Source organism: Parasteatoda tepidariorum, chromosome 11 (assembly GCF_982258835.1).
Source record: "Parasteatoda tepidariorum strain Cologne lab strain chromosome 11, Ptep-v5.0, whole genome shotgun sequence".
Taxonomy (NCBI): Eukaryota; Metazoa; Arthropoda; class Arachnida; order Araneae; family Theridiidae; genus Parasteatoda; species Parasteatoda tepidariorum.
Window position 1 is genome coordinate 77,535,871 of NC_141765.1, and position 25,535 is coordinate 77,561,405.

Sequence of the window (25,535 nt, forward strand, 5' to 3'; positions counted from 1 at the left end):
TATTAGACGCACTATAAAATTCTATGAAAAATCTTAATTATCAGCTTTATTGTTTTTACGCAGCTCAAACCGGTTTGCACTTGCTTACGTTCGTGTATCAATTGGTTAACATTGTAATGCAAATAGGAAGTATATAAAAAATCTCCAGAATAGAAACCCATTACACGTATGTTTAAACATAAAAGTATTACGTATAAACTCTTGCAAAACATGTAATTATTAAAACATTACAGTACCTCAAATAATTTGGTCTAATTATTATAATATACTGATATAATACCTGATATAATAAATATTATTTACTTATACAATTTATCGTCTCATTTATCCAATCGTCGAATTTATATTTTATTTCGTCTAATTTAACCAATTGATACACGGACGTAAACAAGTGCAAACCAGTTTTAGTCGCATAAAAACAATAAATCTGTATAGTATCACCTGATAATTTAGTATTTAGATAGAATCATGCCTTGCGTCTAATAATTAGGCCAGAGATTGAAAATCTATTTATTTTCATATAGAATGAGGAGTATGCAAATTAAAAATTATAGACAAACAAATATTGGTCCCTTTGTGTATGTACTTGCAGGATCAATATTGAAACCCAACTGGGGCCAATATTAAAAGGAATTTTGAGGGTCAAGAATCAATTGCTTTTGTTAAAACAATTTTACTTACAATTTGCTTTCATTTTAAAATTGTTATTCGATGTCCGAGAATTTTGATTCTAGATATTTTTAATTATTAAGATACAAACTTATTATTATAAACTTATCTTATATTTACTACCTCTTTTTAATGTTTCTGCTACCATTTTTACTGTTTTTTTTTAAATTTTTCTAGTAGTTTAAAAACATCAAAGTATATTTTTGGCGTTAAGTGTAATAAATATTATTTAATAATGAGTAATATCTATTAAAAATCTGTCTTTTGCTATCATTATACCCAAATAATAATAAATCTTTACATATCCTAATGATTTTCGCAGACGTTCAATAGAATTATTTCAAAAAAATGTTCCAGAAAATAAAAAAAAACAATTTAAAAATCTTCCAAGGAACTTCTTTGAGTTTTTCTTTAAAAAAAACACAAATTAAATTAAGTAAACGTTTAGTAACTTTTCCATATTAAAAATGTAGGATAAGGCTTTTATTGCTTATTTTAAAAATAAAACTCTATTTCTCATAGTTCTCTGCCTTTCAAAATTATTTACCTACATATTCTAATGTATTCAAGAAATTTTGTCTAAAAATGTAATAAATTACCTCCATAATGAGCAAAATATCTTTCAGCGCAATTAAGTTCAAATTTCATTAAATTTCAACAGGAATTGTTTTTTACTCTTTAACGTACTTTCTTTTTTTTTTAAAAAAAAAGTATAACTTTTGCTACAATTAGAAAATAAACTTTCTAAAATACGAAAATTCTATAATATCCAGATTTTTTTGCTAAAAGTATCATAAAAGCGCCTTTAATTTAACAAGTACTTGATAATTGGCCCCATCTTAAAATAAGTGAATTAATATACACATATATAAAATTTGGCTATCCCTGATTTCCAGGGTTTCAACTCTTGGAAGTTAATACTATCTGGTCTGTTCTCCTTTTAAACATCATCACATTGTACAGACAACCCAAGGTGGGTCAGTCACTTCCTTTGAAGTCTATTTCTCAACGCTTTATTTCTAATATGTTTGCGCCAGTTCTTTTCCTGGATAACAATAAAGTCCTGCGATTCAATCTATTTTAATCTAGGTTTTTTTTCTACTTCGTAATTGATTACAGAGATCATTCCATTCTAAATACACTGGTGTAAGAAATTAAGAGAATTTGAAGACTGGGTCGATTATCTCTAGAACTACTTTAATGAAATTTAATATGTACATACATTGATACAATACAAAGCAAATAACCATTCAACAATTGCAATACACACGCCTCATCGTGTGTAACGCTCGTTGGAGTCGGTAGGTATGTAATTGCCGCAGGACAATTCAAGACCACAGGAAATGCCTTATTTCAAATATGAAATCGCGCTGCAAGGCGGCCTGTATATCTGTAAGAGGGACCCATACCACCTATTAACACATTTCGTTTGTTTATATTACAACTGCTGCTTCATACCTTCCGACTCCAAAGTGTGTTACGCGAGATCATGCGAGTGTATAACAATTGTTGAATGGTCATTTGTTTTGTATTGTATCGATGTATGTACACATCAAATTTCATTAAAATCGATCCTGTAATTGTAGAGATAATCGACCAAGTCTGCAAATTCTCTTAATTTGTTACACCAATGTATGTTAGTTCATATGTTTTGTGAGTTAAATCCTCTAACGTTAATTGAAGAGTCATAAAAGCCATATTAATTCGTAAAAAATGCCTTGTTACGAAACTTCTCTAAAAAACAACAATTGATATTAGAGGGTAAACACAATAAGTTTGAAACAAGGAAGGAAAACCTATATTTTTGATCACTCTTTTGAGTCCAAATAAAAAATATAGGTTTCATTCATTACATTTGTGTTCTTACGAAGGATGCAATTATTTCCTAAAAAGATATTCTTTCTAATTGAAAATTAAATTAATTTCTAATTAATTTAATTTGCCCATCTTTCTTGACTCATTTTTAAATAACAACTTATCCTATAGAAAGAATTTAAACAATACTACTTCATAAAATAAATGAATTTTTTCGAAGGAACTGAATGAATTTTTTGAATAAAGGGATTTTCAGTTTGATTTTTAATGCTCGAAAAAAATGAATCAACTTTTTCTATTTTAATTGAAAACTTTTGCTACTCGAATACAAATTTTGATGTTATTTTGTATTTCATGAAAAGGAATGAATTGATTGCTTTGTTGCAGTGTTCCATGAAAGCCCACCAGAGCCTGCTCCAGCTAGTTTATTACCTGGAAGGCCACCTGGACATCACGGACTTGGTCGAAGGCCTAGATTAGGATATTTAGAAAGTGAATGTGAATCAGAGCCGCCCTACCTTCCCACAATGTTGACAGCATACCCGTCCCAAGGTATCCTCATTTAACACTCCTTCAATTACTCCTCATTCATACATTTATAGGATTTAACACTCCTTCAATTACTCCTCGTTCATACATTTATAGGAAAATATATTCTCACATTTTTTGGAATCCACTGGCTCTCTACAACTACTGGACCGATTTTAATGAAATTTGATATATTGATACAATTACTGTAATACACACGCATGATCATGCTGTCAGAAGGTATGAAACAGCGAATGTAGAGTAAGCAACAAAAAAAAAAAGATCTGGTTGAAGGCCTAGATTAGGATATTTAGAAAGTGAATGTGAATCAGAGCAGCCCTACCTTCCCACGATGTTGACAGCATACCCGTCCCAAAGTATCCTCATTTAACACTCCTTCAATTAATCCTCGCTCATACATTTATAGGAAAACATATTCTCACATTTTTTGGAATCCACTGGCTCTCTAGAACTACAGGACCGATTTTAATGAAAATTGATATATCAATACAATTACTGTAATACACACGCATGATCATGCTGTCAGAAGGTATGAAACCGTGGTTGTAGAGTAAGCACAAAAAAAGGTCTGGTCGAAGGCCTAGATTAGGATATTTTGAAAGTGAATGTGAATCTGAGCCACCATGCCTTTTCACAATGTTGACAGCATACCCGTCCCAGTAGAGCAGTGTTTCCCAAACGTATGAATTTTGTGTACCCTTTCTAAATTTTTCGTAACTCTGTGTACCACTAATAAAAAAGTGAATGTATTTTTTACCATGAAAAAATTGCGAAAAAGTTAAAAGTCACAACTGGCTGCTGACACTAATTATTAACCGTTAACTCTGCAAAAAATAGCCAATAGAAAAATACTTAATCGTAAATTTATGGCTAGCTTTGTTTTTACATAAAATTTTTTTAAATTTTCGTTTGTTGCGAGATATTTCGCATAAGAACGCGTACCCCTGCTAAACAGATCACGTACCCCTGGGGGTACGCGTACCACACTTTGGGAAACACTGCAGTAGAGTGTTAATGAGAGTTCTGGACCAGGGGAATCAAAAACGGAGTGCGTAACCCAAAATTTAAAAGAGTGGTGTTAAAAAACACCATAATATATAAACCCCCACCCTCTAAAACAATGGGAGAAAAAAATAATCTATCACACCCACTTTTAAAAAACAATTGTATTCTAAATCTCTAAATTATCAAACCCCCTCAACTAAAATTTTAATGGTTTTTTTAACCATTAAAACTCATTGTTCCTCAAATGTCCTACTCCATTTATACAGAGGATGTATTTGGTTTCCTTAAAGGATCATAAAAAGAGACGCGTGTATTATGACAAATCTCTGCAAGATGAATACAATTTATCTTTTCTTTGTTTGCTTCGTAAAATTCATCTGACAATACCTTGCTTTTATTTTTAATCAGAAGACAGAAGTCTATTTTAACGACAAACTCTATTATGAAATCTTGATTTACCTCCTGATACCGTATAATATAGTCCCTATTCCCTTCATCTTTAAATTTTCTTATCATGTCCATCGTCAGCTTTTGATATGTAGAGACCTCATACATATTCAAACGCTGATGATACTTTTCGATAAATTTTTCATTGAGTTTTTGATATTTTGAAATTTCATGCCAGTCGACTTTATCTATATGTTTTACAATGAAATTAATAGACAAAGTTTGATGTCTACTTATTTTTTGCCAATCTACATAAACATAATGCTTTTCGATAAAAGCCTCCGATAGTTTTTGGTATTGAGAAATAGTAAACCAATCATCTGGCTGTGCATATCTTTCGATTAAAATTTCAGACAATACGGAATATTGAAACACGTACTCCCATTTTAAATAGTCAGCTAGACTTATAATCACATCTTCGGAAAGATTCGTTTTGGAAAAGTCGCACCAATCAATTACAGCAGCCATTTATTATAACTAAAATTTTTCTTTTATTGCGTAATGTCCTAAGGCCAAAGTGTGAATGCCATCTTCCAATATATGTCGCTTGTCGTCTTTTGCCGATAGCGCGATCTTGTTCACTTGTATTGAATGAATCTAATGTTTCTTGCTTCTGATGAGATTCATTGTTCAGTATTGATGTTCTCCGGTGAATAGACAACTTTTGTAGTCCTCGAAGGTGATTCTATTTTGGACGACGCACTTTTTAACTCCTTTTGATTTTTTTAAAAGTTCCTTCTAAGTTCTTCCTGCGTACATTTTGGCTCTCAATCCAGCGAACTCTTCCAGAACATTTCCAGCATTTTCATCCTTCATCTTCCCTAATACATTTTTGTTCACTCGTGGCATGGCGTAAATGCTATCTTCTGGATAATCGGATGTGTCGAAGTGGTCTATCATTCCTTTCATATCTTCATAGAGGTCCTCGGTCTGTATATCATAAATGTAACTGTCAGTATCCATGTACAATAACTTGATATTTTCCCCATATTTAGGCCTCATCACATTATAATAAAAGTGGTACATCAGATGCTTCAAGAGATCTAATATACTCATGCCGACGGGTATTGGCTTGTTAAAGAGCACCTTGGTCTTGTTCATATGCACGGCGACTAACTTTTCGTCAAAGAGGGTTCGCCCCTTGAAGTTCGGCTTAGCAACCAGCTTCTCTGCCTTCTGGGAATCACACACAAGTCGGATATCGAGCCTCTTCCTTATATTTTCCAACGTCTTGCCAAAGACTGAGTTGTTCATAAGTTTGTAGAAGTCCTTCTCAAAGTCATTGGCTGCCTTTGTCCTCATTTCAGTGTTTATGTCTATGTACTTCTTCAACCAAGGAGATTGTTTGAACAGCAACACTCTATGCACCTTTTTGAGCTTTATCCCCAATTGCAGCAGTTGCTTCAAAGCCCTGTAATGAACCACATAGTGCTCTTTGTCATAGAGAGTCGTCAGCAGTTTTCGTTGTTTTGAGCCATCGGGGATCCTGCTCTCAGGTGCTAGAGGTAGGTCTGAATGGAGGTTTGCAGATGAGCTGGGTAATGCAAGTCGCACTCTATGATGCATCCTGTGTCTGAGTCATCCGCTACTTGGGTCACATCAGACACATTTCTCCACCTAAAGCCTCCATATGGTAGGTATTGACTCATGGCCCATCCATATAGGTTATTAGCATCAAGGCACATCAAGTAGTTGGACTTCTTGTTCTTATCATAGTCCTTCATGTACTTGTTATTCGCCCTCCCATATCGGTTACAGCACTGAGAGATGCCTCTTCTGGTCCCCTTTTCCAGCATGAGCATCATGTCATAGTTTGTCAATAGCTCTAGTTCGACTTCCGTGGTTTTTAGCATGGCGTCCCACGATAGTCCGGGTGCAGTAAAGTACCATGCAGGATCCCACTTATAGGTCTTTAGACAGACTCCTCTAAAGTGTTCCATGAACTCGGCTAAAATCAGCACATCAGTCTTCACATACAGGTCGGAATATTCACCCAAGTTCTTAATATCGAAGGCCATCCATACCTTCTTAGCATGCTCGTAGTCCTCATTCTCTATATTCAATTGGTTGTAAAAGTCTTCTTGTAGGGGTAGCTTGATTTCTTCGCATTTGTCCCACGAGTCCATGCAATCGTATTGGTAGACGCCTTTTCGGGTGACGAGGTCCAGTTCATCCTTGGGGAAGTATTTGGACGTCTCCCTGAACTCTTTCACGCTCTTCCCGAGACTATCGCGGCAGGTGGCCATGAACTTGATCGAGTCGACAAACCTCAACTTTATTTCAGGCAACTTCGCTTTCTTCCCATCGCCTACATCTACTGTTTTTGCTCCAACCTCCTTACTAAAGGAAATATACCTTTCCTCGGTGTTCGGGATGACGTCGATATCACCTTGGTCCCCACCCAGCTCCTTAATGAAGAGATGGGCGTCGTAGCCAGACAGGTTATGGATGAACACTGGAATGAATGAAGTCTCTTGATACATTAGGTTGCAAAGGTTATGGGCTGTTCCTCCATAGTTTGATACGCATTTTGCTGGGTCGAGAAGGTGGTCGTGATCCCTCACCTTTTGGTGGTCCAGTGCATCCTTAGGCGAATAAGGGGAAGGTTTCTTCCTAACATCTAGCCCGCAGATGTGGCAAACATGAGTGTTTTGAAAATGCTCTTCATCTTCTTTGGTCATTCTGATGGGTTGCTTCTTATCATAAATTTCCTTTATCACTAGCGCTTCAGCCTTCACTGTATCAAAAAACTCTATGGCGGCATTGGGTCCTCTGTATGTGATTGGTGCTTTACAGTCACCGTGTTTATATTTGATGTAGACAGTGAAGCTCATAGGTTCATGCTTTTGATATTTACTTACACAAGCGTAGCTTAGCCCTGTCCGCCCCCGTAAGGGGCATCCAGGTAAAACTTGGCGACCATCGTTACTGTAATCCTCGAATCAGTCATAGGACCCAGCGGTGCATGGACACGAGGTTCCATGGCTCCGAGTCACACCCGACAAAAGGCAACACAATCGTTCGATAGACAGAGGAGGCCTAAGGGGACATTCCCGAGACGGGTGAGGCGGTGCCAGGCTCAGCTGCAAACGACTCACTAGGACTGTGGCACCGAGAGACAGCCGCCACACCACGACCCATCGAGGCATCCTCTGACTGGAAGATTCTGAAACCATTTAGAACATTTATTAAAAAATTTAGTGCAGTCGAAATAATGACCGACGACCTGTCGGTCTTACAAATAAATGAGAAATACTATTTGAAAGCACCCGGAAGGGGTGGAGGACGCCATAGTCAGCTCACAAAAATTGGGGAGTATTCAGCACGAAATCCTTGTTTTTAGTACTGCAATCGCTTGGTTGGATGGACACGATCTTTGTCTTGCTGGGTGATTGACATTTAATTTTGAGCCGTATTTTTTGTTTGCGAAATCACAATTCACACATTTACTCTTCTTTTTGCACTCGTTCATCTTATGCCGCTCCTCACCGCAGTTTGCGCAGTTTTCTTTATTCAGACAATCTTTTGCCATGTGCCCGTACACTTATAACACCTTAAGGGTCTTAAGTATTCTTTGGCCCGATGGACGGACCAACCAATTTTAAGCTTTGTCTTTCTCATAATTTTCTTGAAGACGCTAGGGTCTGTCTGGACAACCCAGTGCTTTCCTTGTTTGCCTTGGATGGCGAAGCAAACTTTGAATTTCCCATCAGTCATTTCACTATTCTGATCTCCTAATTTTTTTTGGAGCTCTTCCTTACTAATTGTCTCATCTATATCAAATAAGATGACTCTTGGAAGTCTTATGGGTGGAATTTGACATTTGAAATCTTTATCCAGACCCTGCTCTTCGAATTCTTCTTTAATTTTTCTTGCATCATTATTAGTCAACGTTTTGATTGCTATTCCGCCTTCTTTTAATTTTTTAATTCCTTTGATTCCTACTTGAAGCTCAGTTGGATTAATCTTTTCTTTAAGCGACTTTTCCGTTTCCACAGAGGAACAAGGCGCAATTGGACGCACGACCACCTGATATTTATACAAGGACGATCTGTCATTTTTAGGGCGGCACGACTTTATTTTGTTTGTCAAGCACTCAAAATCTCCATACATCACAAAGGGTAATCGTAAAGATCTCTAGTAGTTTTTGAGGTGTAAAGCTTCATCTTGCTTGGGCATTACAATCTATACTGGCGTATTCTTCCTACAATCCGTTTCGTGAGCTTGGAGGTCCTCTTCGGAGGAATAATACAGCAGGCATCTCTCACAGATGAACACTTTTCCGTTGTGCTTGGTCAGCTGTCCGCTTATCAATCTGGAGAAGTCTTTCATCCAACAGTAATGACTGTTTCCCTCTTCATTTTTTATGTAAAGAAGATTGACGTGCTTGTTTACCTTATTTTTGGTTATTCTCAAGGGGTATATGTCCTTACTCTTTGTCTCGCCATCATATGTGTACATGTTCTCTGATATGTCGTTTAACTTTTCAAACTTCCTAATGACCATATCATCCATTTTTACTGGAAATTCGATGCCTTTGAAGCTTAGTTCGTCTTTGTATGGTTGATATTTAGTGAGCCTTTCTGCGTGGTTTTCAGCTGGATAGAGAGTAGCGAGTACGGCCCACCTAAAGCACGAGTTGTCTTCATTTCTTACGTTTATGACTGCTTTTTTGTGTTGAATCCTCTGCGGCAGCTCGATGTGGGATGATCCTCTCAATGGGTTGTATTTATTGATCCTGAGTTCTAGGTACTTTACTTGAATAAGCCTCCAGCCAGACCCTCGTGCTTCGAAATCCTCCATCTCCGTTTTCAGGTTGTCCACGGCGGCGGCATAGAACTTTTCCAGATCAGTAGACTCCAAAATGACTTCATTCTGAGTTTTGAAAGAGAACTCCTGAACTTCTTGTTCCCGCTGAAAGTCGCAATAGAGCTGAAGGTTCGCTTTGACTCCTCTCGCCTGTGACAGTTTGCCAATTATCAACGCTTTGCAATGTTCTAAGAAGACAAGCGACATTAAGAAAAAGTGTACATTGTGAATTTGCCAGGTTTGGAGCCTGGACCTAAAGGCTGATTCAACTAGTTCAATTTCGGTGGGAAGTTCCTTCGGAAACACCCAATTGGTCGTTTTTCTTTTTATGGCTTTTACACCTTCTCTGATGAGCCTTGCACCTTTACTAACTTTTTCAACCATCCAACTTCTCCATGACTGCTTTGGTTCCTCTATTTTAATGGTTTCTACTGGTTTTTCCTTCACTGCTCGCCTATGTGCAAGCGATCGAAGGTGATGGCCTTTGTAAATAAGTTTATAGTGTTCCCCACAGACATCGCATTTGGTCAGGGGTTCCTCCTTCTTGGGTTGGCCCTCCTTCTCGGGTTCCTCCTTCTTGGGTTCGTCCTCCTTCTTAGGTTCCTCCTTCTTGGGTTGGTCCCCCTTCTTCTCATAGTTTTTGTGCTTTTTACTTTTCAAATGGGTCTTCATGTGCGATTGTTTGTAGTACTGATCGCAGCACTTCACTTTAACTTCTGCGCTCTTGCCTTCCTGGATAAGCTCAAATAGTTCTGCCTTTTTAAGTTTCGAGTATCCTCGAATATTATTTTCCCGACAGTAGCTTTGCAACTGCCGAACAGTTTTAGATTTAAAACTTCCATTTTATATATAAATCTCATTTCTTTAAGTGCTGAATATATTGAAGATCAAATTTAAAAGACATTTTAATGGTTGTTAAACCATTAAAAAGCGCTCCCAAATGGAGTCATAGGTCTAATCATAGGGCTCTAGTGTACATTCCTCTGTCTCGAATGCCTCTTTGATGGCGTCTATGGAGCATTGGAAGAACTCGCCTTCAACTCGATAGTTGACCAACTTTCTATGGATCACTGTCTCAAGTGTTCGCGCATCTGGACTTGTGTATAGAGCGACTACAACGTATTGTGGTTCACTCGAATGCCGACCGTCGTTAAAGATGTCTAGTCTTTCCTGGAGGTTTTCGGTGTAACCGATCATGAAAAGGTTATGGGGGTAAAAGGTAGTGACAACATACGCAAACCCCTCCTAACATACATCGATCAAAGATTTATTCATCATCTTATTTATGTACCAAATGTATTTTTTAAGTGATTAAAATATTAAGGGAGTAAAATTTTAATGATTGTTGAAAAACCATTGAAACTTATCGTTCCAAATTCAACGCCATAACACAGTCATGCAGTTCATTTAAAATGTTTTCACGCACCTTTCGTTTTTCATTACGGGCAATTTCAATCATTTCATAAATACAACTCTAGAAAAAATTGTTTACATCTCTGGATACTGTAGGGTGATCTTTACCGAGACTTTCTAGAACTGTTGCCAAATTTTCGCATACATAAGCTAATGCACACATTTCTTCACCACCCACATGAGAATACAGATCTTGTATATCATCTAAACGCAAGTAAATTTCACCGTAAATATTCATGTTCTTCTATTTATGCATTAAATGTCTTTCTTTAAGTGCTTAAAATCAAATTTAAAAGGAGTTAAAAGGAAGTTTCTTTAAAATAAATTATGATCGAACCGGAAGTAATAAGACTATTTGACCTTTCTTCAGAATGTAAGCAGATATATGTAACACGAAATGAGGATGGTTGGTACGTTTGCCCCCAGACATGTCACGAATAACTGAGGTATAACCCCAATAAACCCCCAGTCGTTCATAGCCGATTGTATTTGGAGATGGTGAACCAACGGAGAAGGATAAGCAGAGTGAAAAATCTGGCTAAATGGCTGGGTACGTATAACCTACCTTTTGAAGAACAACTGTTGTATGAATTCATAGACTTTATCAATAAATATGAGGAATTGTATCCGGAGCGCAAAAACTTAATCAGCAAAGACTATATCTTATACCAAATGTTACGGGAAAGAGATTATGACATCTCGCGCCTTCTAGTTAAGTTACCCAAAATGAAGAAAACGCTAGCTCAAAATGAACAAATCTGTAGAACAATCTTCGAAGCAGTATAACTTTTAATAGCTTTTTCAGTTATTAAAAATTGACTACATCTTTTTTATCAATCCAGCTGGTCTCTGGATAACCTAACCATTTGACTAAATATTTGTCCCCTTTCTTTTTGATGATTTTTTCGATCTTGTCCTTCTTATCGTATTTTACCAGTTCTTTTTCATAAAACTTTGACGTCTTCATTGCTTAAATCCTTAATTCTGTAAGTGATTGGATCGGTTTCTAATACTTCAGAAAAGACAAATATTTCTTCCGCAAAAGTTGCTTGATACCCTCTTCTAAAGGTTGATTTATATATCGATATCCTAACTTTATCTCCCACTTGAAATTTAGGTTTACTAATCACCTTCCCTTTATACAAATTATGATACACTTCACCACTGTTTTCTTCTAGACTGGCTTCAACAGGAGTCATTTTTATACTTCTATGGTATGAGTTTTTATAATTCCTCACTAATTGATCCAATACATCTATGTATCTTTCAGTTTGACCTAAGTAGAGCTTTATTTTATTACCCAGAGTGAGATTAACTCTTTCAATCATTGCCACTTTTATTTCAATATTTTCTGTTGTGAACTATTGGATATTATTTTCTTTAAACAATTTTTGAGTCCTTTTGCCGACAAACTCTAAACCTTTATCCGTCTAGGCATTCTTTCTTTGAAGATCTTTCTAAATGCTTGAGTTACTTCATCCGCTGATTTATCTCTAAGAGGAATGACCCATGCATATTTACTGAAACAGTCAACAACCGTTAATAAATACTTGGTACCATCATTATGCTTACTCCTTGCAAATTTATAGGCAAACAGTAAATCAGCTTTCCATTGATCGTCGATGTGGGATACGTAAATCCTTCTTCTTTTGAATTTGTGGATGAGTGGCTTATGTCTCGTATCTTGTTGGTGTTGTTGGTCAGTATCTTGTTGGTGTAAAAAATCTGATGCCTCTTTTCTACTTAAACCAGTCTTTCTACAAAGCTCCTTAATGCCGCAAAATCCTGTTTCGGGGTCGTAATAAACTTTTTCGGGGCAACTTTTCTCAGTTACCCCTTCAGAGGTAAAAAACGGCACTTCTTAGAGCCACAGCACATACAAGCTCCTTTCATGAGTGGCCTACCACTTTCAGAGGTGGTCTGCTGTGCGTCTTTGGTTTCAGTGTGAGTTTTACATTTTAGACAATATATTTTTGAACCTATTCCAAATGCCTTCTTTGCTTTTATAATAGGCTTCACAATACTTCTATCTATTTTTTCACGCAGGGTTGGATTTGGAATATCCTCCAATTATTTCACCATGTTAGAGTCGCACACTTTGTTTCTTGTTTCAGTATCTTTATTTTCGAGGTAGCAGACGTCATGTTTATAGGTTACTTCATCGACGCTATTCATGGGTTTACTCCATTCTTTATATGTGAAATCTGGGTTTAATCTAGTTTTTCCTTTAAACAATTGAGTTCCCGGACCTGTAATTTGATGCCCTGGTAGGTGCATTTCAAATGGTAAACTATTAATTGCAGCGTTAACAACGCCTTTTCTTTTCTTGCAATTCTTTTTACGGCACATTTATTTATACAGAAATTTTATTTGCTCACATACTGATAACCGTTAAGTTGGGTTTGCTTCATGTACTTTTCTAGGGGAAAGTAGACTAGATTTTTGATAAAATCTTCTTCTCTCATGTACACCTCGTCTTCCGATACTGCATTTACTTTGTATGAATTAAGCAGCTGTTTGTAAAACTTGTAGACCTGTTTTTACTCTTCTTTCCTTTCCAGTATATTCAAAGATTTATCAATAACTTCTACAATACCAGCGCTTATACTCAGAGCAGCTAAAGGCACCATTACGAATGCGGATAAACCTAACGAGCTTAAAAAGAGCTTAGTAATTGATAGTGATACATTAGTTTTCTGATAGTGATGATAACTCTTTCTGTAAACGTAAATTTTCTTCAGTAAGTACTCTTCCATCTTTATTTATTGGAATAAAATACTTTTTCCGATATCTCAAGGCTGGAATTACTAAATCAAGCATAAAAAAATCGTATGGTTGATGCATGCACTTTTTATACAATTTGCTAAATTCATCTTTGGTTAAGCTGCCGTCTCTTTCTCGTAAAATCTGTTGGATCTCTCTCTGTTGGAGGTTAAAAAATATTAATTAGTTACAATTTCTCCTAATATCGATGGGTGTTCTATAGTAAGATTAAGAAAGGTACATGATTGACGCGTTTCTCTTCCTACCCTTGACGAAAAAATCTTCTACACTTTTCTGGTCTTTCTCTGTCATGCAGTCATCAAAAACTACCACATTTTTACAAGATGGATCCAAATCATCCACGGTTATAAATTCCTTCAGATCAGAAGAGATAAAGTTCCCTTCCTGCCAAACTTTTCATACAATTCTAGCATAGTTTTCTTCTTCTTTTTAGGATACTTTTGTAACATAGCGTCAATATCTACACCATCAAACATTGTGTACTTTTCTTTCAGTTTGGCGTACTTTGGTTCGTACATATCTTTTGCGCAAACGAATAGATTATCGAACTCCAGATAGTCATAAATAAATTTTAGCGATAAGTTCGTTTTACCTGTGCCTGATGGGAATTATACCGGACTATGATGGGAATTATACCATACTATGATGGGAATTATACCGGATGGAAATTATACTGTTAGAGGACTCAATCGATATATGATAAAATTTTTCGGAATGACCCTCCGATTCTATTCGGTATAGTAGAGGAACGACAAAGAATTGCCATTCAGTTAAAAGAAGAGTTTAAGATAGATTTAACAAAAACCAACTGCCTGCATAAGCTTTTGGGTTTCGAGCCTAAAATATATGAAGACCCAGAACAGATAGGCAAGTACATTGCCGACCTATCCAGTGGGAACGATAGCATTTATATACACTGCGATATCGCAGAAGGGGCCTATTTCAATGGCTTCACCTTTTCAAGCGTCAGCTACTCCTTTACAAATAGTAACCGCCCAGGCAGTCGGATCATAAAAGCATTTGAGAAGCCCCTGTTCTTCCCTATACGGATGGAGAGTGTTTACAGAACAAGAATGCGAATAACCAATCACAGAAATGAGCTAATCCCACTCAGCAAGCAAGAAGTGCAGTATAATTTTATTGCGATATGAATAAAGATATGAATAAACCCAGACTTCAGAGAAAGAGTAAGAAGATACAATGAAGGGGTTTTTTTTCCGTTGATGACTTAAAAGAAAAAGCCCTTTCGTTTTTGAGTGATCAATTAAGTAAAATGGAAGTTTCATCAACATTAGAAGGCAAGGCTAAAGCATTTGTGAAAGATAAATTTAACGAAATATTATCAAAGAAGAAAAACCATAGCGCCGGTCTAAAATTTCTATAATTTTGATTTTAATAGTTGCTTGACTATTAAAATTAAGAAGACGTAAAAAAAAATATATTCTTATAATAAATGAACGAAATGAATAAAATATTCGAACTCAACGAAACGGATTATTATTACGACGATGACATTGAGTACTTTGAGTACAGAGAAGTGAGGCATGAAAACAGTGAAAGTTCTTCCGAAAATGCCACCTATCACTTCTATATTCAAGACACCAATGCCTGTATTTTGTACTCTAACGGTTATTTACAGCAAAAATTAAAAATTGTCAACAGTAATGGAACTGCAATAGCGAACGATAATGTTACACTCGTGAATGGAGGTGGTTTAATCAACGCTAACAGACTAACAATGGGGAGTACTGAAATCGAATCAAACATAAACTACACAGCCCTCATGCGACAAGCGTTGAGCTTAATTCACTTTACACCGGATTATTTACCGGATTACCGCAAGAATTACGTTTTCTATTTCATTTTACAAGAGCGAAAGAAGTGCTACTTGAACATAAAAAATCAAGATATCACCATGATCAAAACATTAAAAATGTGAGCTGCGTCGATTTGTATATTTTAATTTTAATAGTCTGAGGACAGTAAAAATTTGCCCGTTAAAATAAAGAAATGGCAGCATATTATCCCCTTTTCGAGGAAGAAATCAAAGAGGGACCTCCTGGCATTCCAGGAATAGGGTTCAAGTTAACGAATGATGGACATTATGACATGGAAAGAAAAAAATTACGAAATGTTTCAGAACCCGAAGAAAACACCGATTCTGCAACCAAAAATTATGTAGATGGTGCCTATGAGAAAATTAGAGAAAAAGTTAACACTTTAACGGATAACAGCCTGATTCACGTTGAAGAATTTTTCGATGCAAAGCAAAAATATATAAAAAATCTAGGAGATCCCAGAGACAAATCTGACGCTTCAACTAAAAAATATGGAAGTGAACAGATTGAAGAGTTGAAGAAAATAAGTTTAGTAAATTATAATGCAAAGGGAAACCATATAATTAACGTTAAAGATCCCGCGAACTCAAAACATGCGGTTAATAGGAACTATTTCGAAAACAACGCTTTAGTTTTAAAAGGTAACAGTTATGATGCTAAAAATAAAATCATATCAAATGTGGAAGAACCAGAACATGAAAATGACGTTGTAACTAAAAAGCATCTAGACTACTATTGCATAAAATGGGACAAAGCCGATAGAAGCTATTTTGCTCACAACCAAAGAATTTCGAGTGCAAGGAAGCCGCAGAAAGATGCTGATTGTGCTAATAAGTATTACGTTGACATGAAAGCGTTTTGCGCCACTACAGACATTGGAGTTGAATTTGTTGGTGTGGGATATAATACTTTTCAATTCACTAAAACTACTTCAAAACTTTTAGATGTAAACTTAAAATTATCGCAAGATATGTTTATGAAAATTAGCATCTATTTAGCTTGCGATAGAATGAATGAAAAACCAAAAATACGTTTAAAAAAAGTGCAACAAGTTCTTCTTGATAGAGCTATAAGCGTCAATGAAGAAACAATAACTATGTTTACATATGGGAGATTAAATGAAGTTTTAACATTATCAGTCCTAACAGGAGGAAGGTGTAAATTAAGACCTTATTTGCATATTGAGAAACTAGAATTTTAGTAGTAGGAATAAATGGAAAAACATAATTCTTTAGGTATTAGAACTTATAAGAAAGTAGATCATCTGATCTCTGACATTACTTACAATTATGATAAAATCATAATTCGTTTGGAGAGTGGGTCACTTATTTATCTCCCCTTTGAGACATTACAAGAGGAAGAGATACACTCATTAAAGAAGATCCAAGCTAAAACTACTGGGAAGTATATAGTATTCTCTGAGGTCATTTCAATAATACCTAGGGGATATTAAATACACTTAAAGAGAATATTTCTATATATAAATAAGAAGAAAAATGGAATTGTTGAACAAGTTAAACGCATTCAGTTCTCTGGAGTCTTTTAAAAGGATGGATGAGCTAATCGTAGATCAAAAGTACCCGGTTTCTGAAATTAAGCAAATAACAACAAAGTAATGAGATAAAATTGTTGTGCAATTAGATGACGGAGCCGCTATATGTTTACCGCAAAGGTTTGATAGCAAAGCATCAGACTATTTAAAGCTCAATGAAATTAAACCCCTTTTCTTCGTATACCTAGGAAGCAGACATTGCGGTAAAGCGCAACCCGCTCACATGTTTAGATTCGATATGTAGCATCAGACATTTAATTTTAATGGTGACAAAAACCATTAAAATGTTTTTTTTAAAATAACAATACTGTATTGAATTTATTTTCATTTAAAGAAATGAAATGTATAATAAATAGGAAATATGATGGAAGAAAGTTCTTACGACTTATTAGAAGATTTGGGAACTCTGTATAGCGGACGTAATAGAAGAATGACAAGTCTGATCGGTATGTGTAAAAAGTTACTTCTTGCTTTGGATGAAGAAACAAATGATTTACAAGAATTCCCTGAGATTCATACGATAATTGCAAGATATGTTACTCAAATGTGCAAAATAGCCCAAGAAGAAGAAAACTTTGAAGTTAAGATAAAAGCATGTGACATTTTATGTGAACTGACTGATAACCTCATTTAACGTTCTATATATAGGTATTTAAATTTTAATGATTAAAAATCATTGAAATTAATTTTAATGAAGAAACTTATTTGCGACTTGATTCAAAGACTATCAACTAAACACATATGTTAGGTTTGAACTGTCTTTTAGAACTATTAAAAAAAATATATTTTATACTCTATTTAATCTTTTCGAAAATTATCTACTATTTTTTCATATCTTTCTTCCAATTTCTGAAAACAGCGACCTATCTCCTCACTATTGTCTTCAGCTTCAAGTATAGTTAATTGTAACTTTTGAAGTGATGATTTATAAAGGAAGATTAGCGTGGCATACGGATACTTGAAAGAATCGATATAATATGGCTTAGGATGCGTATTGCTGAGAAAGAGATGAGTGAAACTGTTTGGTCCGACATGTTTGTTCGTCCGTATCCATTTTTTTTTTGTTTATAAAATGTATTTCGTAATTATATACAGGAATCTTCTCTTTAAATCAATTTATTATTATTTATTTTAAGAGCGTAGTAGCAACCATTACTTTCAATAAATAATTAATTAAAACTGAGTTATGCGAAAGAGCTCTCTAAATAATCATTCTTTCTTCTGAAAACATGTTTTGAATCAGACTTTCATTATTTTTCGACCTTAAGTAGTCGTTCGGTTGAACACTCGAACACTTGCATATTTCCTGTTACAACACAAGACTGTGACCTCAGGAAAAAGAATCAGATATATTTATTCATAAGCCGTAGACTCTTGTCACGAGATGGCAGCATAAAATGATTATAAAATGGAATGAGAAAATTAAGCATCTTTTTCCAAATTTGTTTTATGATCATTTATACAGTGTTTTTTTGATCGGATAAATTGTAGTTGTTGATATTTTAGGGTTTCGACGCATAATACCTGGAAAATGACTTGTTTTAAACGGTTTTTTCGATGATTTTCGTCTGTAGTGTGATGCTTATAAGGATGACAAGTAGATAAGGAACTGGGTACCCATAGCTCAGTGGTAAAATACACAGTATAAGCGCTTAGCAACCAGAAAGATCGCTGGTTCGATCCCCAGGCAGCTTTCGCGAGTAGTGTTATGCTATTTGCGTTAAGCTCACAGGGACACACCCACGGAGCATCATCGGCAATAAGTGGTGGGGGAGACTAGTGGTCTCCATGTCCAATTATATGTATTTATGTGTGTGTGTCGTCTTTTCCTGTGCTATCTGTCCCCTTCTAAGTTCGGACCATGTAGGCCGGGTTAGTGTAATAGGACTTCGGTTCTAGAATTCGCAAACAGCTGTTGGAATCGGAGTTCTAGTACGCTGTCGTACGCTGACCTGGTAGGCCATTTAGCCGTATTTTTATTGTTTTTTTATGGAGTTAGAATACAATTGTTTTTTAAAAGTGGGTGCGATAGATTAGTTTTTTCTCCCATTGTTTTAGAGGGTGGGGGTTTATATATTATGGTGTTTTTTAACACCAATGTTATAAAAATTGGGTTACGCACTCCGATTTTGATTCCCCTGGTCCAGAACTCTCATTAACACTCTACTCGTCCCAAGGTATCCTCATTTAAAACTCCATCAATTTCTCCTCATTCATTTAACATTCCCTCATTACTTCATTCATACATTTATAGGAAAACATATTCTCACATTTTTTGGAATCCACTGGTTCTCTACAATTACAGGTCCGATTTTAATGAAATTTGATATATTGATACAATCACCGTAATACACATGCATGATCATGCTGTCAGAAGGTATGAAACAGTGGTTGTAGAGTCATTTCAGCAAAAAAAAAAGATCCGGTCGAAGGCCTAGATTAGGATATTTAGAAAGTGAATGTGAATCAGAGCCGCCCTTCCTTCCCACAATGTTGACAGCATACCCGTCCCAAGGTATCCTCATTTAACACTCCTTCAATTACTCCTCCTTCATACATGTATAGGAAAAAATATTCTCACATATTTTGGAATCCACTGGCTCTCTACAACTACTGGACCGATTTCAATGAAATTTGATATATTGATGCAATTACTGTAATACGCATGCATGATCATGCTGTCAGAAGGTATGAAACAGCGGTTGTAGAGTAAGCAAAAAAAAAAAAGATCTGGTCGAAGGCCTAGATTAGGATATTTAGAAAGTGAATGCGAATCAGAGCCGCCCTTCCTTCCCACAATGTTGACAGCATACCCGTCCCAAGGTATCCTCATTTAACACTCCTTCAATTACTCCTCATTCATACAGTTATAGGAAAACATATTCTCGCATTTTTGGGAATCCACTAGCTCTCTACAACTACTGGACCGATTTTAAAGAAATTTCATATATATTGATACAATTACTGTAATACACACGCATGATTATGCTATTGGAAGGTATGAAACAGCTGTTGTTAAGCAAAAAACAAAGATCTGGTCGAAGGCCTAGATTAGGATATTTAGAATTAGGATATTTAGAAAGTGAATGTGAATCAGAGCCGCCCTACCGTCCCACAATGTTGACAGCATTCCCGTCCCAAGGTATCATCATTTAACACTCCTTTAATTACTCCTCATTCATACATTTATAGGAAAACATATTCTCACAATTTTTGGAATCCACTGGCTCTCTGCTACTCTGGACAGATTTTAATAAAATTTGATATATTGACTCAATTACTGTAATACACAGGCATGATCATGCTGTCAGAAGGTATGAAACAACAGCGGTTGTAGAGTAAGCAAAAAAAAATGATTTACAGATTAAATTTCATTAATATCGGTCCAGTAGCTCTAGAGATAAGCGACCAAGTCTGCAAATTCTCATAACTTCTTTTACTAGTGTAATTTAATGAATTCCTTGTAAAAAAGTCGTCTGCAAATGACCTGTATTTAAACTTATCGATTCAACTCAATTCTTTAAACATGCAAATTAACATTAAGTGTGACACAAAACAAGATATTTTTTTAAAAAAATCACGATTTTTACTAATTTACGCTGTTCCCCAAAATCTATACACAATACATAATTTTTTTTATGTTTTGAAAGGTTTTAGGTATAGCAGTTTGAAAACGTAAATATTCTTTCTGATTATATGAAATTAATTTTCTATGATAATTTGAATCCACTTTTCTGAAGCACGTTGACTTTTCTTCCAATGATCGGATTGTCTAATCTTAATGATTCAAAATGTTGGTCTCAAAAATATTAATAAACTAGTGCTAATTAAAGTTCCGATTCGGAAGGAGAATTATTTTTTTGAAAGTTTGGCTGTTTGATCATTAAAATTCAAAAAGTGTTCGCAATCTAAAAAAAAAAATACTTTCCCAACACTTTTTTCTGGAAGGATGTCGAAGACCATTAGTGTTAATTTCCCTTTTTGGAAATTTCGCTATATATCGGAAAAATGTTAAGGTATATTTTTCCACCCTGTATTTCTACATGATCAAACTTCTAATTATTATCCTTCTGTAATAAAAACAAAATTTTTTAGAAAAATTGCCTATGTTTACAATAGCTTTGAAGAACTTTCTGACACTGTTTAGTTAATTTCATGCGCAAAATTAACAAAAAACAAATGAACTATAAAATACTCAAAAAATGAAATTTCTTGTATAAAAAGTATTATTTTTGATGTACCTGAAAACCCATAGCGGAGATTAGAAACAAACTCTGAGACTCTAGGGAACTTCCATTTACAAATCAAAACTTTCAATGATTTGAAAAAATGGCTGTTCAAAAACTTTTCCAATCCTATTGTATACTTTGAAACGAATTCCATTCAAATCAATGATTTTGTATGCAGCTGTGATGAACTATCAAAAGGGTATACTTTTGGTCAAATCATGTAGGTAATATAAAGAAAAATCGTTTTTTAATATTTAAAATGTTTGACTGAATTAATACTATACCTAATTATCCGAAGTTTTGATTGATTAATCATGAATCTGGATTTGATTTTACAGATATAAGTCTAGGTAACCATGCAACACCACTCATAGAAGACAGTGATAATCAGGAGCTTAGAAACAACTCCAATATCAATGACAATGAAAGGTAATTTTAAGACAATCTATTTTTTTAAACAATATTATAATTTTAATGACCCAAACACGTAATTTATATACATCTAAAGCTAGAACTGTAAGCACGCAATTTTTACTGTGGTTCGCGTATATTTTGCCCCGTTTCTTGCTCAATGGATGCCAAAGTTTTAAGTTCAAACCCTTGTCTTCTAGACGGACGAAAAGGAAACGCCTGTTAAATATTGGGAGTACAAATAAGTTTCCACCATTTTCTATGGATTGTGAAAAAGTGATACATTATTCTCCAGTACTGGACAAGACTTTTTCTTATCTTTCTGGATTTGGAATCGACTCATTCCTTGGTTTCTGCACAACTTCGACCTCAATAGGTGATAATCAGATAGGCTAGGACTTCCCATTCAATGTTTCTAAATAGCAATTTTCATTTAAAATCGACGTTCAATGTCTCTGGGCTTCAGTTCGTGTGGAATCCATATTTTTGGATCAACAATTTTAAACAATGTGAAATTGCTTGCTGAGGCAATTGTAATGTAAGAGCAAGTTTTTTCTTGCATTTGGGACGAATCTTCTTCCGATTCCTTGTATTCGTACAATTTCGACCCTCCATTGCTATCTTTGTCTTCCACGTCAAACTCATCATTTTTAAACTTCTGAAAGCACTCACGAAAACTTCTCTCACTTAAAGCAATTTCGCTATATGCTTCTCCAAAAGCGCTCGATGCTGCAGATTTCTTCAAATCTAAGAAGTAAATCAAAAGTTCCCACAAATCATTTGGCACAAAACTGCGTCCCTCAGTAAACGGATTGTTGAGACACGGTTCTCAGCAGATCACCGAAGTCAAGCGGTCAGTGTGCGGGTGGGTGACCACTTACTGCGTAAGGACCGAGGGTGTGCGGGATCGGTCCTCGTTCTACCGTAAAGTGCTCGCGTGCAGATCGTCGGGCTACCGAAGCGGTGGTGCCATCCCCTCTGCAGAGGATCAAAATTGTGATGGCATGTCTTCGGATCATCCTCAGGGATGGTTCCGAGACCTTCGCCAATAGCCCATTGTGCAGCTTTAGTGTGACGTAAATGAACTGCTACAACAACAACATTTTTGCACAAAAACAATTACGTAATGCTAATACGGAATCACTGATACATTAAGGTTATACAAGATGTACAATACGACGTTTGACACTCGTCAATTTCTACGTAACCTTCTGTCATCTTGTAACGAACGGCGGGAACTTATTTGTACACCCAATAATAGTCTAGTGAATCATATTTTCTGAAAGTAATGAATCAACACGTGATATGGTGATTGCAGGAGATCAACAGTTTGACAAATGAACTAAAAAAACAATAGGGGAGAGCTGGTCTTTCATTCTTCAAAGTCGCGATAATGTAAAAAATACTTAAACAATATAATACAAAATAAATGGATTTAGTAATATTTTACTATTAGGATTGCCGTCGTTGAACAGCCAATCCAATTTTTGGGTTTACGACTATTAATGTTCAACTCCGTAACCTTGTCATTTTGAACCCAATCCAGAAGACGAGGAAACTTCCGTACCCTCAGAGGTATTGATTTGTTATGGGAACACGGAGGGACAGATTTAACACGTCACCATTTACTACACGGGAAGTGTTCGGCCGGCTGAAGTCTTGGGCCGACCAACCAGGCAATTAGGATTGCATTTCTAAATACTACAAATTATTCACTCTTTACATTATTCTCACGAGATAGTCTATTTCATTTATCGGTACATAAATATTGCTCATAAAATGTACACAGTATGTTTTTCCTTTAAATTATCTGTAACAGTTTGTTTCATAGTTTTTAATGATTTTCTCTCAGAATCTATAGTCAGCCACAACAAATTCAGAAATGTGATGATGGGAAAAAACCGCAACATAGTGGAGGTCCCACTTATAGTAATCCATTACCAGTGTATTGTAGTACTCCTAGTTCTACAACTGGACCTATGGTGCCCATTGCCAATTGTGTCAATCCTCAACTCATACAACAACCCACAAGACCTCCTTTTACAACTCCATCAAAGTTCACTGCCATTAATAGTTCCAGGTTCCATTTTCAAAAAACTTGCGCACATAAATGTTCCTGGAAGTTAGCTACTATAATCCTTATTTTTCTTACAACTCTCCTCGTCGCTTTTGTTACATACTTTGCAGGTAAGTCATTTCTTTTTTTCAATTACTACAGCCTTATTATGTAATCTTATCTAATAAATGAACCTTATCCAAAAAGCTACAGTTCCTGGAAAAATTATTACACGCTCTATAAGAATCTATGCAAAATTTTAATTATCTGGTGATACTATACAGCTTTTTTTTTTAGGAGGCTGAAACCGGCTTACACTTGTTTACGTTTGCGTATCAGTTGGTTAACATTGTAGCGCTATACGCTAAAAATAAATACAAGTATGAGGTATATCTTCCGAATAAAAACCCATTACATGTATGTTTAACTATAAAAGTATCGCGTATAAACTTGCGCAAAGCATGTCATTAGTAAAAAACTGCAGTTCTCTAATAATTTGGTCTAATTATTATAATATACTAATATAATACTTGATATAATAAATATTCCATATTTATATAATATATCGTCTAATTTATCTAATATATCGTCTAATTTAATTAATTGATACACGAACGTAAACAAGTGCAAACCGGTTTCAGTCGCATAAAAACGATAAATCTCTATAGTATCACTTAATAATTAAGATTTAACATAGAATCTTATAGTGCGACTAATAATTTAACCAGGGTATTTTAAGTATCACCAAATAATAATAATGAGGTCCACAAATGTACTATTCAGTGACCGATTTATTTGTATTTACTTGAGATCATGACTCCCTAGGAGCTAATTTTAGTGAAAAGAAATTCCAAAAAGATAACAAAAAACACAGATAACAAAACAAATAACAAAACAGGTAACAAAACATTATGATCACATTTTATAATAGCAATTTTTTATATAAAAAAAGTATCAGCTTCTTTAAATTTTGTTGACTGTAAAAAATTTGCAAGACTCTCTTTAACGAACAACTACTGATGAAAATATTTAATTTGCCCTTTCTTAAATTCCTTCTTTAGAATTTAATGAAAGGTGAACATATAATTTTGAAAATATTCATTTTGACTTGTCTTAAAATAAAGCTATGGAAAATTAAATGAGTGCACGACGCAAACTTTTGATCACATGTCATGAAATGTCATATGAATGAATAAACGTTATGAATGAGTGGTATTTTAAATTAACGTGAGAAGTACGATAATAAAACCTACCTTTTTACCTTCAATTAATTTCTTGCATATATTTTCTCAACTATTTTGGAGAATTATGAAAGAGTGACTAACAAAATCATTAATTTATTATGCGTTGAAAGGTCATCCCTTCAAAAATCCAAAATAGTTTTTATTATTAAATGGTTCCCATTTTTGGAGGACTAATTTGCAATTTAAATAAACATTTAGTAAATTTTATCAACGGCATTACTTTGAAAAAAAAATCCTTAAGGAGCAGGTTTTATTCTGTTTTCTTCAGTAGGCTTTTTTTTAAAAAATTGGATTACAAAATATAAAGTATTTTGAATTTTAAACTTCACGAGATTTTAGAAGAAAGGCGACTGATTTAATTTAAAGTTCGAGACACAATTTATTTTGTAAAATAACCTGCAAAGTTAAAACTTAAAATTCTTTAATAATTTATATCTTGCAAAACATTTTAACATATTAAAAAAGTAGTAGAAATAAATTTATGAACTCAATTTGACTTATCAAAAAAGTGCTCTTCGTAATTATTTCGTTGAAAGGGAAACATTTGCTAAAACCTTATAATGAGTTGAACCATTTTTACAAAATAACTCATTTGTAATTTTCATGTACCTTTATAAACTATTAATTCTGTAGATTTAGCTGAATCAAAAATTTAGATCAAGGTTTTTTTTTTCACTTGAAAGTCTAGTTAAAAACAACACAAGTTATCTTTAA

The 25,535-nt window shown here is 35.0% G+C and overlaps 1 protein-coding gene across 1 annotated transcript in view; it reads left to right on the forward strand.

Annotated features, from left to right (window-relative positions):
- LOC107452026 (teneurin-a-like) overlaps positions 1-25,535 on the forward strand; it is a 301,547-nt gene that overhangs the window by 140,433 nt on the left and 135,579 nt on the right. The window contains exons 5-7 of the mRNA XM_087155352.1: positions 2,872-3,036; positions 21,449-21,539; positions 23,374-23,708. Of these exons, the coding sequence (XP_087011478.1) occupies positions 2,872-3,036; positions 21,449-21,539; positions 23,374-23,708 (591 nt within the window). The remainder of the gene's footprint in view (positions 1-2,871; positions 3,037-21,448; positions 21,540-23,373; positions 23,709-25,535) is intronic.